Below are 16001 nucleotides of genomic sequence, written 5' to 3' on the forward strand. Positions count from 1 at the left end.
TTTATTCATTTAAATTAGATCCGCTTGATGCCCTAAAGACAAACAATTGAATTGCAATATCCATTCCGCCCTACCTTCACACTAACTCAACAGTCTGGTACCTAATTTCCTGCATAAATAATTCATTCTTTAAAAGCATAAAGCATCAGCATCATATCGCCTGACAGTTGAACAGAAGAGTTCGGGATTACGAAGCGAAACAATTTATCCCATATTGCAGGCATTAAATTCGAACAATAAAGACCAAACAAGAGACAGATTTGGCTAAGCTAGACAGTCAATAGATTTTATAGCTGTTTTATTTCAAACCGATACACATGGTTAAACAAATCCAAACAATAGATTCCACATGTCAGATTATAATAGATGCTTGCCGTACACGGTTATACAGGAATACTCATTTTAGGAGTATTTTTTATTCACTTTGGAGAATATTGCCTATACGTCAAATTATGCGTACTTTTAATTACCGACGGGAGAGTATTTTTTACGATTTTCGTAGTATGCTCATGCGATTGTGAAATGCGTAAAAAAAGTACATAACAAGAAAAGAAAATTTTCAAGCACGTAACTTCACGATGCAATCAGTCAGTTCAGTTGCTGTAAAATGTTTGATGAATACGCACGCTTTGTTACGGACAGTTTTGGCTAGCAAAGGTATGTAATGTTATTATTGTTTCAAAGATTCTTAAAATAATATAAAATTATCATTGTTGTAAATTGGATTAGGAATCCCGAGAAACAAGAAGCCGTTCAGCACAAACATTCTTATACAGTTACATCGGACTCTTCAACACCAATTCCATGGGTGTCGTTCCTGCCGACAATGGATGCCCAGGTCATATACCAGCGGTAAAGTTTCCAATCGAAACCAGCCAAATCCAACTTAAAGGAAACGTTCCAACCGAAGTTCCAACATTGCTAACCGCTTCCGCCGCGTTCTTGGCCAAGCTGTTATACGACCTGCCAGCGCTGTTCTGCGAACACTGCAACCAGCTGCCGCCAACGCTGGATGTTGCCGTGGCCCTCAAGATAGCTGAGTAAGGTCTAAGGTGCCAGAATGCTGAAAATTTCACTGATGAGGAAGTTTGGATGGGCCCAGAATACCCAGGGGCTACGGCAATAGAAGATGGATTTGTAAAATGATTTGTACCAATGTATTTGCTATAAAATGTATTAAAATAAAATGATTTTAGATTGACTATCTTATGTTTTGTTATTAAAATAAACTAAGTGAAGAAACCTTACCGGCTTTTGAAAGCAAATCTATGCATAGAATTGTAGGGGTAAAAACTACACATTTTACTTCTGTTCTTGGAGTAAAAATTACACACTTTTTACTTGTAGAAAAGGGGTAAAAAGTATGCCTATTTTGACGTATGAGCAGTATACTCAAAAATGAGTAAACGAATTATACTCCTTTTAGGCGTAGTTCCACTTTTCCTCGATTATGCGTACTTTATAGTTCTAAAAGAGTATATTCAGGTTACCGTGTAGCAAATTTGTTGACATCCTATAACGTATTAGACACATCACTTCAGTAGACTGAGTACATCGCGCCTGTTCGCATGATGGCATTAAATATTGCGTCAGGACAAATCTCGCTTAACTTTTCAAAAGGACCTAAGTAACATTTTTTTCATGAATTAATTTGAGTACTGCAATCAAAAGCTTACATGTTTTTCTGTTGATTGCGCTATTCAAATTAAATCATGAAAAAAATGTTACTTAGGTCCTTTTGAAAAGTTAAGCGAGAAATACCGATTTTAAACCGAAGTCTATGCACAGATCGAACCACATTGTGTGTCATTTGCCCTTTCCGTATACATTATCCAGTCGGATCGGCCCATCAAAGCAGACTACGCTTCAAAACCCACGCCTCGGCGAAAGTGACGCATACCAACCCCAGATACCGACACGCGGAATGGTAAATATATCAAAGTCAATCACGTAGTCAATCACAGTAGGTTGGCAGTGTACGGACAACGATTTCCAGTCCTGGTGGAGGGTGCCCACATGTGTCGTGCCCCGCCGATGGAATCTCTGACTGAAGTCATTATTGCGCTGGTAAGCAAGCAAGCCCATGGAAACACACGTCAACAAAAGCCTTCAATTTTCCCGACAAATCCCAACAATTTATGCCGGCTTTATTGTGTGGGTCTGTTTCTTTATTTCTCTTTACAACAGATAAAAAATTCACTCGACGCAAATTGTACGTCCATTGCGATCCGGATTTGCTTGGAACTGTTTTGGATTCAGATACTGGATAACGGCGACGGCATCAGCAGAGAGGATCTCCAGAGTATCGGAAAATTGTAAGCGTCGTCTGATAATGTATTCAATTGTATCGGTTATATGTAGTAAGTCCAACAGACAAGGGATAGTCAAAATAATTAGGGTTTTTAAAATTTTAATCAACAACAGTTAACAATTTTAGTGCTCATCCGAAACTAAGATGAATGATTGAAAAGGGCATATTAGGGACCAAAAGTTGATTAAAAGGACCTTAATAGTTATTTTACATTCCCCTGTAAATATGTATATCATTTACCCCTCGATAATTCTACAGTTGCCAGGTAAACATTGACTTCCAACGGAAAAAGCCATCGAAACAATTCGCCCGCCTGACCGGCGAGTCTCTGCTAGACATCATCCCTCAGTGTGAGGAAGTGCTGATTGAATCCGTAGACGGCAAAGCAAACGACCACAAATCCCACTCGCGCCTATTCAAACAGCGGACGGCCACCAGCTCCCAGCGGAGTTTTGATTCGGTGTCGCGGTACCACCACGCGCGCAAATCCCGTGGCACAACCGTGACGTTGAAAAACGTATTCTATCGGGACCCGGAACGACAACGGCACCATTCCATCAGAAAGGATTACCGAACGTTGCTCGTGGAGATACGTGCGTTGGCATTGGTTCACTTTGACCGTTCTTTTACGGTGCAGGATTTGTCGAACGGAGAGGTGGTGTTCAAAAGTAAGCGGTAGGTCACATATCACGTTTTATGCTATTACCGGATGCCATTTCGACTGCCTGCGGACATATATCAGCGTGGGCTTAGCAATGTAGAGTATATGGCAAAGCGTTCCAAATGGTACCTTTACGATCCACTACTTTCACAGCTTTAGCTTCTTGCAGTCTTGGCCATGGAATTACATAGTTTTTCAATCATTCAATTGTGAATATTTAGGAATTTTTTTTTAAATTATGGTGCGAAACAATTGTCACACGGCTTTGTCCTTCCCTTCGGATATGTTACCTTGCCGCGGTGGGTCGGCTTACGCCATTAGCACTGATATGGCAATCAAAGACATATCCTGTCGTGGTGGTATCACATGTTGACTATTTTTGTTTGGTGCCGCGTTACATATCTGGCATTGACGCACTAGTTTACGGCATTTGCATGTGATCCAACGGATCTCGTGTCTTGGAGCCTTGAATGGTAGTGCAGTCAGGCAGAGGCCATTTTCATCAGTGATAATGATGTGAGTTCTGATGCGTTCCCTGTGACGATGAGTCATAGCCACGCTTACATTGGGCATTTATTGAAAAACAAAGTATTCAACACATTCGTAGGGAGTCGACTGCTGGATTCACTGAGTAGAAGTTTTCCAAAACTAGGAACGTGGTGCCAGTTTTATTTTGTTATGCCTCACATCGAAGAGCAATAATAAAAAATACCACACATTATAATGATGGTATATGAACAATTTTATGACGGCTTCATTCACGATAATTTTTACTAATAGTAGGGAATAAGCTTCATCACGAGCTTTACTTTGCCACTGAAAAGTGAATCCTATAGCTGACTCATAACTGATCATTAGTACATGATAGATAATGACAATTAGTTTGAAACGATCAAACTACCCAGGTAACCAGTAAGCATTATATAAAGCATTTAAGTGGCATTATATGCGTCTTTACTGCAAAACATTAAATGCCAATTAGCCCAATAGTCGCCTTTAATGCTATTTTAATGCAGGTTTTGGCCCAATATATGGCTGCCTTGATGCTCAATCATACTTTATCGATAAAGTAGAAATTTGGCTGAGTAGCATTTATTCAGCATCCGAAATGCTGAATAAATGCTTAATTTTAAAAACTAGAAAGTTTTTTTAATGGCATTTTTTTTAAATTCTTTTTTTTACATATTTTTTTTCATATTATATCGTTATTGTATTTTCATATTTCAAATGGAACATAATTTTTTACTTTCTTCGAGCGGGATTTGAACTCGCGATCTTGCCACCCGACGCTGTAGTTGTCATCGCCCTTACCAGCAGGCCCATAAGAGAGAGATGGTAGTGGGAATAATGTTGCCCAACACAAACAAAATCCCCTTTCAGGAACATTGAAACTTAATCTAACTCATCTTAGAATGCAACCGTCACAAACGTCATACCCAGTTGCAATGAAACAGCTACAGTAGTGCTGCTTTAATGCATCCATCGAAAATAGTGCAATGGAATAATAAAATGTAGCCAAACTATGTAATTAGTGATAGGGTTAGGTTAACGACAAGTACTCCTGTCAATGGTCGGAATGGAAAAAAACATTCTGCACGTACCGATTTCTATTCTCAAATGTAAGTTCATTGGACAAAAAGTCCCCCTATATATTTCCATATTGGAAAACGTTTGACGTATGAACACTACAGGCCTTAAAGTGGCACTAATGTAGCCATTCTGCATTCAAAATGCTATTTTAAGACTATGCCTCTCATGATTGCTTTGAGAATGCTTATAGTGCATAGTGCAACACGAAATGCTCTCTCCCTATGGAGCATTTCTAAAAGCGTGACAATACACAATTTGGTTTTATTTATTAGGAATACATTAACAGAGAGTCGAGAAATTGTTCCACTGATCTATGAGTATACGTAGTATTTATAATTATGCGCTTTCTATTCCTTCCCTGTTGAATGTACACGCTCAACAAAAGTTATATAGCGGTATGTGAATCGAAGTCAAATTTATGAACATCTTCTGTAAACTTAATTATTGTTTACGTGATGTTGGAAGCCCATGTCAGTTACTTACCAACGTCGTAAGAAAGTTTTGCAACAGAAAATTATTCGAAAAAAAAGTCTTCCAGATCTACCCATCACTGTGCATCTTCATTTCAGCGTGCACAGTTTTCGTATTCCATTTTGTTCATTCTCTTTGTCTCTTGTCGGTCGACTCTCGGACCTGAAAGCAAGTTTGTACATGTGTTTTGTACTTAAGTACAAGTTCGTTTAGGTAGGTACTGGGTATCCCTTTGTACTCGAGTACGTCAATAATCCATGTTCAGTGTTCAACACGAGTTGATGAAAATGTACTTGTGTTGAACATCACACATGTTCGTGGGAAGACTGCTTTAAACTATTACGATGTTAGTTAGCATGAGACCTCTCCGACTATTTATGAACGTAAATCCCTCTGATTCAGTTGCAACAGGGTCTTCTTGGACGACATGTTCCGTGTACGGCTGGCAAACTGCTTCGAATGGAATTATGCTACGGTATCATCAAAGGCCTGGTGCAGAGGTTTCTACTCTATTCAGAGTCCCGCCAGTAAACCTTCATAAAAAAAAACTATTCTTCCGCTCCGGTCCGCCAATAACTTTGGGAAAACATAGAGTTAAATCAACATTTATTCAGATTGTTCTGCGATATTGATTTTCATTCAATCTGTGAAATGTGCATTTTCTCAGAAGGCCATTTTGGATTCATCTTTATGTCAGTTGAAATTCAAATACTTGAAGCTGTCATGTCCTTAGTTCTGCGGTTTCTGCGGATTCGTACCTCAAATAAATCGAGAAATTCGTTTTTTTTTTGCAAATGCTTTGTTATATGACAGTTAGACCAATCCACTTTACAAAAGTGGAACTTTTCTGAGCAGCAACATATGTAATAGTTATACTGAAATAGATTTCAAACGATCTATGTTCTTGTATCTAGGTCAGATTCAAATTAGAAAAAAGTGAGGTAATTTGATTTAAAATCTTAACTTAATCACTACTGACTTTACCTCTAATAGTAAAGTACATATCAACAAACAATAAAACCTGGCTCTCAAGAATGAACTTCTCAATTGTAATGTAAATCTTTAAAAAACTTTATAGGAAATTTTTCAACATGAGGCTAAATGCGCCTTAATTATGCAAGCTACCGATTTATCAATATATAATCTGGCAACCCTGGCTACCGCATTTGATCGACTTCCTCACCTTGATATATATTTTCATTGAGCGGCTACCTTTTACCAACACCAAGACTTGATGTCGAAGTAGCTAGTTAAAGAATGGCCGATAAAAGTCGCATTTTAAAAGATTTTTTGGGAAAATTTTATTAAACTACCCACCATCAATGAAAACCATTTCGCAGAAGAATTTCCGTGGAAATACAAAAACAAAATCCCGTGGAATTCTGGGAGAAATTTGAAGAATTTCCCGAAAAAAATCCGAAGGCCATCCAGTGAAAATTCTCTAAATGTTTCTTGGAAATTCCGAAAATGATCGTGAAAGCCGTAAAGAATTTCCAGTGGAAATTCTTAAGCATTTTTTGAGATTTTTTTAAAATAAATCCAAAGAAATTCCGAAAATTTCCAATGGAACTTCCCGTGAAACTTCCCAAAAAAAACTTTAAATTCGAAAAATTTTCCGTCAATAATTTTTCATGGAAACTACGAATAACTATTGAAAAATGTTCAGGTTTTTTCCTCGAGAAATTCGGATTTTTTTCTGGATCTCGACAACAGTACCAACATTTGTTTACAACTGCTAAGCCAATTTAACTGATCACTAGTATGTGTATAAAGAAACAGAAAAAAATGTATAGCTGTTTTTTCCTACACAGATAAAAATATATTGTGATTTAACCTGTTTTTTCATGCACATACTAGGACCCTGCAAATAAACTAAATATTAAATCGATCTAACTTTAAATAAAATTAAAAAATCAACTGCTTTTTTTTCAGACAAATTCAAATTAAATATCGAGTGTTATTTCGTTGTTTAGATTTGCTTCGATTTTATACGTCGTTCAATTTTCAAAACTATTTGCTGTGTGAGTGATTTTTCAGGCATCCTAAAAAGGTCAAACCAAATTTTCTCACAAAAAACAAAAGCTAAACATTTTCTACGCAAAATATTCGAAAAAAATACATCGTTTCTATGGATTTTACCTGTAGGATGCCACTTAATGTGCTTAGCAACTTAGCGTGCTTTTAATTCATGGAACAGTCTATAGAATGCTGATTTTCTATCCAGTGACAGAATTTTAGAAGACAATTCTAGAGTTTTTTTTTTGCTTTAGGGTACAGTTAATCTATTCTTCGATAACCCGGCAGCGCCATGAAGGTGTTCTTCTTTGTGCTTTTATGCCTACTATAATTGAAAGAGACAAGGTGAAGATAATATATTATTCATATTTAAGAAGACTACAATTCCAAACCTGTAATATTTACGAATGGGAAGTATGTCACAAATTCATCTTTTCGAGAATGAAGGAATGGTTGTATTAAATTTTTACACCTTCCATCTTTTTTTTTTAATTACTTTAGTGAAGTCGACAGACGATATAGACATTTAATTTCATCCAAAATCTAATATATAAATCATTTATTCATGGCCTTTGAAATATGTAACTAAAAAAATCCATAATAAATGGAAGAAATCAACTGACCAAGTATTATTTCTAGCTAAAGACAAATTACTCTGATAACATCATTTTATCTCCTCCATAAACAGGCTGACAGCATTTCTTCCGAAGTATTGCGAGCTCTACGACTTGTCCGAAACAGAAATTGATGTGATTACCTGTACCAAGGACAACGTTCTAATCGAATGCTATTTCAGCGAGCGTCGACTCAGCCACCCGTCGAGCCCAATCGAGTTGACTTTTATTAATGGCCTACCCAGCAGTGAGCTTTTGCCAATCACTAGCAATATTTTAACGCAACAAAAGCACGACATTGACTTTGTGATAGTGGTCACTTATCCTAGAAACGATGTGTTGACCCAGCTCAACGAACCAATTGTGAAGAACTGTTTATCTAGGTGCCTAAATCTGTTCACGGACTGCTTGAGGCGACGAGAAGAACAGCAACAATTGGTTAGCCTTTCAACTGGTGGTAACGCTGCAAAAACACAAAACGACCATCAAACGATGGTAGACAACTATTTCGGAGAAGTAACATTCCAGCAGCATCATGACGAAGAGGACGTTATTTATGGCCTAAGTCAGCCAAAAGACGACCAGCAGACCACTTTCGATAAGTGTAGCAAATGGCTCAAAACTAATCAATTTGACATTCCGAAGGAACCCAGCCCGGTCACAACGGCGCAAAAACTTACTTCCAGGAAGCCAACCACCGGAAATAAAGAACGACAAAAAGTTAACTTTTTCGATATTACTGTTCCTGCCGCCAAGAGCGATAACAGGAAAACAAATTCCAACCCTCAAAACAAGCCATCAATGAGATTACCTATGCCGAAATTTTACCCTTCGAATTTAAAAACCAACTCAAAAGCTGAAAAAGTTGGAACAATTAACAAACAACCGCCAAGATCTGAGCATGAATTTGTAGTCACTGAGCGTCCACCAGAGAGAATGTCTTTTCTTAATATAGCATCCGAGTTGAACGTCAGCAAAATCACCATGCCCGAGGAAATAATTCCAGTGCAGGCTAAAATCTTACAATTTGCAAAAAAGGAAAAGAAAAAACTGGGTCGTTCCCCGCCCAAAGTCATTTCGCCACAACCCTCGGATTCTCCAGAATGGAAAAAGAGCGAGCCCACATTCTTCGCAGAATTCGACAAATCAAATAACTTCGTTAATGCAACAAGTTTTTCTAACGATAGTCCTGTCCCCACCGAAAAGAAGGATTGTTTTCTACTCACTCCCCAAGTGGTGAACATAGTTAAAGCGAAACCCGAACCCGTCAGCACCCAAAGTTTCGAAAACTTTCCCTTAAGCTATCAAGACGACAACGATAACACTGTCAGCAGTGGAATATCCTACGCTTTTGTCGAGCCACTTTTCCTAGAACCCATACAAGATCCGGATGATACGTTGGACATTGGCTCACCGAGGGCAAGATTTTTCGATCTGGATATGGTACAAAGCTACCGAGAATTTCACCAAGCCTGCCGAGAGACGATACAGCATTTCAAAGTGGCAATTGAACCAATCGAACGGACCGATTACTCGTCGGACGAGGAGGGCTGTGCATGTTGCAGCTCGCATCAGTTCAACCGCGAAATTGAGATCCTCCGTCAACCTTTCCATAAGCCGAGGAATATTCTCACCAAAGTTGGCTCCCGCCATCAAATGGGATTCTATCGTTAGGGATGAGCGAAGAGCTTGCCGGATGAGTGGATGGATGGAATTTAGAGCAATCAAATGTTTTTCAGCCAGAGGCTTCAAGTGAAGAGCAAACTAATTTACAGCAGATTAAAACTTTTTTTTTTGTTGGCGGCGAGTGGATTTTTAATCAGTTTGTCATGCTGTACGATTTCGCGGTGTTCCCAAAAACGAGGGAAGCCCTCATGAAAGTTATATTCTTATCTGATATTGAAATAAATCATTTTTTTGCCTTCTTCTTTTTATTGGCAGTATAATTACAATGAGCTAGTGAACTCATATTTATGGACCATGAAGCCGTTTTTCTTCAGAAGATTTAGCCTAATCTTATTAGTGCTCCCCTTTAAATCTCCTTTTTATAGACTTTAAACGCGATGGTAAACGAATATTCAAAACATTATCATTCGGGATTAAAAAGCTTTGTGATTTCATGAATTGTTATAGCCTATTCAGATTACGAGCCTTAATACGTGTTAAAGTGGCAAAACAGAACACATTGAATAAATAAGCATTGGCATCAAGTTACACTTTGTCATCTTTAGAATTACTGTCGTTTTTATAACTGAGTAATAATTCATGACGTTATTGTTAACATATCTACCACCATGCAATTACTAATCCGGCCCACCAAAATGAATTTCTCAAATAGCTATTATCTAATTTCGCATAATAGACCAACGGAATTGTTGTAATCTTGTGTATACCAACACATTTTTTTAAAATGTTGTAATTGTCGAGAAACACATCTATTATCGTCTTTCCTTCGACGTTTGAACTAAAGTATTGATGGGAAGGCACAAAATAAAATATTACGCCAGAATGAATCAGTAATTCGGAATATGTCACCTTTCCAGTGCAACGATACGTAGCCAAATGATGGGACTACCATCTAAGATATGGCTAAAGAGGCATCGAGTTTCTTACTAAGTTGTCCGCAATGTCGGAATCCTTACATAAAGCTGATCCACATAAAGTGGGATACTCATAAAACGGTTGAAAAAGTGGTATTCTAACATATATAGAGCTGAAATAGCAATAGACTGTTCATCAACAGATGTCTGCGGTACATAACTCGCAACTGGATCTCAAACAACGAGCTCCATAGTCGTTGTCACTAGAGGCCGATATCAACAGAAATTCGGGATCGGAAGTGGGGCTGGTCGACCATACCTTACGTTTGAGCCGGAAACGAAATTTTTAAATAAACATTGGACTGGAACCCATCAGGACATCGCAGCAGACGCAGACCCAAAGGCTCATGGCGGCAAAGCCTCAATAAAGAAATGAAAGAACTCGACCAAAATCTAACCCGGCAACAACTGGACATCGCTCAGAATGGAGATCTGGTGGAGCCTTTTGCACAACCGGAGGTGTACAGGACCCACAAAGTAAGTAAATAAGTTACCATGAAAGGCTCAGGAGTACCATCTCCTACAGTCGTTTGGCCAAGGCATCATCTACTAGCGTAGTAGACGATACTTCGCCCAGAAATGCGGCAGTGTCAAATTGACGCTTCCCGACATATGGCGTTACCGGTATTGTACGAAAAATCACCGAATGCCCGGATTTAACTTTCTGCTGCCTTACCTACTCTTCTACTCGATGCAGAAGAGGATGGTGATTTCCCACATCCTTTGACAATTCATCTTGATGCTTAGCGGTAGCTTGTCAACCAGCTCTTGCACTAACATCCGATTGTTTAAGTGTTCACCGAGTCCTGCAGCTTCGAGATGATCATACAAATGCTTCACCGTGATCCCGAAATTGATGAGAGTCTCCAGTCGATCATTTCTCGGAGTAGGAGCATTTCTTACTTTGTTTAGCTTAGCTTGTTTAGTTTAGCTTGTTTAGCAGTAGCTTCTCCGATCTCCATAATATATTTTCAAGATCAATGGTCATATCCGCAACAAAATTCGGCAATACTAGCCTACTCATTCCACGTCTAGCATCCGTGCGAGACAGTTGTAAGTCCGCGTGCGGTTCGTTTCTTTTTAGGTTTTTTCAAAACAGGTTTTTTACCGATCATCTCGTGTATCGAAGTGCTTGAGTGGAAGTGGTGCTTAGTTGATTAAGTAGTCATTCGAGTTTAAGTCGAATTTTGCAAAACAACGCTTAAATTTGCAATTTCATCGGCTTCCATCGTCACAAGGCGCAAGCATCATCGTCCACGCCGACAGGCCCATCACCATCATCATCCATCGAGCGCCTCCACCAACACAGACGCTGCCGTTGCAGGGTTGAGTGCAGCGCGAACTCCAACAACGTGCTTGGCTTCGATCGTGCCACCGGCGAGCGACCATCGTCCAGTGTGTGCGCCAGAATCGTTAGCCGGCGACACAGCAGTGTGAACAAGTTTCCATTAAAGCTCCCTCTCGCTGTTTCCACCATCTTAATGAATTAATTTACAAGGTTTCAGTCGTTTCAAGAACGTTTCTTTGCCTCCTGTTGCGATAGGAGGGAGAGAAGCGGAGTTATTCCCCGCCTGACTCTTTGTGATAATTGCAAGCTCGCTGTGCATCATGCGGACAGAAGCATGTGGAGGGCGCGTGCAAGACGGCACCGAAATGTGTCTATTGTAACGAAAACCCTCCACATGCTCTTGAAGCTTGCCCAACGTACATACAGCAGCGAATCCACCAGAAGCGGTCTCTTCAGCAGCGTTCTCGACGAAGTTACGCCGAAATGTAAAAAAAACGCTTCTCCAGTCGTTTCTGACACCATCTACTCGTCTCTTCCTTTGGACGATCAAGGTAGCTCTGACACCGAGGTTGGAAATGGGGTTCCCTTTGTTTTCAATGGCTCAACGAGGAAGAGAATAAAACAGAGCCAGCGACCCTCAAAAAAGCCTAGAAAACAGTCTCAAAGTGAGCCCCAATTCAACACGGTCAAATTCAAAGCGGGTGGAAATACTCAAAAACGTTCAACTTTTGTGGTTTCACATCGGGATGATCGAGAGTTTGCACCGCTTCCGGGAACATCTAAAATCCCAGATGCCCCAATTTTTGCGAATTCTCAGCCGGAAAAAGAGCATAGAGAGCGAGCAGAAGAACCCCCGAGTTCTCCAATGTTAACTCTTTCTGGCATCGTGGAGCTCATCCTCAACTTCTTTGGTGCTTTCGACCCCGTGAAGAACATGGTCAAAACTGTTCTTTCTTTTCTGACTCCTCTCTTGAAGCAGCTGGCTTCAAAAATGCCCCCCCTTGAGTCATTTGTATACTTCGATGGCTAACTTCGTCGATAATGCTAACATAATTTCGATTCTGGAGTGGAACTGTCGAAGTATTCTTTCAAAATTAGATAGGGGAACAGTTCGGCACTTCATCCCATAGCTCCTATTTCCATCCCATCAAAATAGCAATGAAAGGGAATTTGGTTTGTTTCTTATTTTTCTGATTTTTTTCACCAGTGAGCACGCGTGTTAACAAAAAGAAGCGACGAGATTGCTAATGTATTTGTTTGTTTTGCGATGAGATAAATATATGTTCAGTGAGATGGAAAATGGAACAGTTCCCCTATTTTTAAATTTTTAGTTAACAAATTGCAATGCGATGCTTTTACTTTATGTGAAACATGGCTAACACCTGAAGTCAACCTTCAATTTCCTGATTTCAACATAATCCGCCGCGATCGGGCAAATCGATATGGAGAGGTGCTTTTAGGGATACAAAAAAAACAGCACTCCTTCTTCGATCTTGCACCGATGTCTGGCACCGAAGCTGTCGCATGTCAGGTGACTATTCGAGGAAAAGACCTCAGTATCGCCTCGATATATCTTCCTCCAAACGCTGCGATATCTCGTAGAGATCTCTCGCACATCTGCTCGGTTATTCCCGAGCCACGGTTGCTCCTCCAGCAAGAGATAGACGTCTAGATCTTTCCAGTTTCCCAGTTGATCCTTGACAGCGCTCAGCCGGTGCCAGGAACTTCGGTTCGAAGGAAACCACACAGTCCGTGGTGGGATGTCGAGTGTACACATCTTTATCGCGAAAAATCCGGCGCGTTTAAGGAATTTCGGAAGCACGGTTCGATCGTACTTTACAAACGGTACATCGCGCTCAAGATCCAGTTCAAGAAGCTGGTCAAAATGAAGAAATGCGGATATTGGCGCACTTTTGTTGGCGGTTTATCAACCTCTGTTTTAATTATGTTACAGCTAGAGGTATTTTTGTTATTTTAACAACTAACCAGCATAATTTATAACACATTTTGTTACAATATTTTTCTGAAATAAATAACTCCCCTTGTTATAATTTTGTTATGCATTCTTGATCGGGTAGAAGCATAAGTACTATATACGTATGCATCTACTGCGAGACCTCAATGAAAACTCCGAGGACCGTCGGGAGAAGAATGTGCAACGCGTTGTCCGTAAACGAAGATCCTGAAAGTTCGTCGCGATGGATACTCGACTTTGCAAAGAAAGTGATTCGGTACTGTGAAGCAAAAATCACGTGATACTTTTGCTGACAGGATGAGATAGATCGCCCCTTTTCGATTATTGAATTCTCGCTTGCTTGGATGGATAGAAACAGGTTCAACTTGCTCAAAAACTTGTTCAATCAGTTACTCGAGTGCAACATTGTTCGGGATGATTGGAGGCAGGTGAAGGTTATAGCCATCCAGAAGCCCAGAAAAAGCCCCGTGTCGGATTATAATTCGTTTAATCGCGATGCTATCCTGTCTTCGGAACCTTTGGAGAAGATGATTCTCTTCCAGCTAACCAAATCAGTTGAATCGAATGATTTGTTGTCAGATACACAATTTGATTTCCGCAGGGGCAAAGGAACGAACGACTGTCTTGCGTTGCTTTCTTCAGAAATATAACTACTTCTTCTTCTTCTTCTTCTTATTGGCATTACATCCCCACACTTTTTTTTAGCGAATGTTAGAAATTTAACTAACATTCGCTAAAAAAAGAGCAAATGGGCTCAGTGTTTTTGGACATTAAGGGAGCTTTTGATTCAGTTTGCGTCGATGTCTTATCTGACAAACTCCACGCGTGTGGACTTTCACCAATTTTAAACAATTATTTGTACAATCTGTTGTCAGAGAAGCGTATGAGTTTTTTTCCCATGGTGACTCGGCAATTTCACGAATTAGCTACATGGGTCTCCCCCAGGGCTCATGTTCAAGCCCCCTTCTTTACATTTTTGCCGTCAAAGACATTTATAAATATATCATGTCAAATTGCTCGTTAAGGCAGCTAGAAGATGATTGTGTTGTATCCGTTTCGGGGCCAACCGCAGTTGATCTGCAAGGACCGTTGCAAGATACTCTAGACAATTTGCCGACTTGGGTTTCAAAGCTGGGTATCGCATTCTCTCCGTACAAAACTGAGATGGTTGTCTTTTCAAAAAAACATAACCCGGCAAAGTTCCCGCTACAACTGATGGGTAAGGCAATCACTCATAGCATGCCTTCTAAATACCTCGGGGTCTGGTTCGACTCGACTGTTACTTTTGATCTGTCCATGAAGGAGGAGGTTCTTGGAACCAGACTTTCTTCGTGCGGAGGTCATACGTCCATTATTTGCAAGCAAATGCGGGCACGCTAGCGAGGAGAGAAGCTTTTTCACAGACGGGTCAAACATTGATGACTCCACTGGTTTCGATGTTTTCAACGTTTTTCATAGCGTCTACTTTAAGCTCAAAGAGCATAGTTCCGTGTACACTGCTGAGCTAGCAGCTATACACTATTCACTCGAGCAAATCGCATCCCTACCTGCTGATCACTTTTTCATCTTCACCGACAGTTCCTTGGAGGCTGTTCGGTCAATGAAACCGATTAAGCACTCAGCGTATCTTCTGAATGGGATACGGAAAGCTTTGAGTGTCTTATCACAACAGTCTTATACAACCACCATGGCTTCGGTCCCTTCTCATTGCTCGATCCCGGGAAATGAGAAAGCGGACTTTTTGGCTAAGGTGGGCGCTACGGAAGGTGATATTTACGATCGGAAAATCACCTTCGATGAACTTTTCACACTAGTTCGTCAGGAACCTTGAACAACTGGCAACAGAAATGGACAAATGGTAAGTTAGGTAGATGGCTGTATTCAATTCGCCCGCAGGAGTCGAAGCGTCCATGGTTCAACAAATGGAATATGGGACGAGACTTCATTCGAAACATGTGTCGTCTAATGTCCAATCACTACACATTAAATGCACATATTTTCACAGTGGGGCTCTCGGACGGAAATCTCTGTGTTTGCGGCGAGGATTACCAGGACATTGATCATGTCGTGTGGGCGTGCGAGGAACATCGAGGCCCCAGATCTGCGCTAACTAAACATCTCCGGCTCCGAGGAAAACAACCAAAGCCTATTAGTGTTGGTCCACCAATTTTTGAAAGTTGCTGATGTAAGACTGTAATCATTGTCTGCCCATTCCCTTGTCTGTCGTACTCCATTAAGAATGTCTTCCTCTTGTTGTACATTTTAATGTCTGTCGTTAATCCCTTCCGTATGTCTTCCTCTCGTCGTTGTATCCCAAAAAAAAGTTTGCTTGTCCCGTTTCAGATGTGAAACATCGCGAGGAATGTCAACTTTGTAAACATCAGCAACGTAATAACTCAAGTACCCTACAATCCTTTCCTTTCCTACTTTATTATTGTATTCCCTAACCTCGATCAAACCGCGAATTTTTCGGTT

At 40.2% G+C, this 16001-nt stretch overlaps 2 protein-coding genes across 3 annotated transcripts in view; one reads left to right on the plus strand and one right to left on the minus strand.

The window, feature by feature from the left end:
* LOC134210954 (protein furry) overlaps window positions 1-16001 on the minus strand; it is a 393572-nt gene that overhangs the window by 193022 nt on the left and 184549 nt on the right. The window lies entirely within an intron of this gene.
* LOC134215238 (uncharacterized) lies at window positions 1759-9593 on the plus strand. Its single transcript, XM_062694460.1, has 4 exons — window positions 1759-2067; window positions 2188-2315; window positions 2570-2986; window positions 7738-9593. The coding sequence occupies exons 1-4, from the start codon at window positions 2017-2019 to the stop codon at window positions 9335-9337; spliced, it is 2196 nt and encodes a 731-aa protein (XP_062550444.1). The 5' UTR covers window positions 1759-2016; the 3' UTR covers window positions 9338-9593.

This window comes from Armigeres subalbatus, chromosome 2 (genome assembly GCF_024139115.2).
Source record: "Armigeres subalbatus isolate Guangzhou_Male chromosome 2, GZ_Asu_2, whole genome shotgun sequence".
In the NCBI taxonomy this organism is placed as follows: domain Eukaryota; kingdom Metazoa; phylum Arthropoda; class Insecta; order Diptera; family Culicidae; genus Armigeres; species Armigeres subalbatus.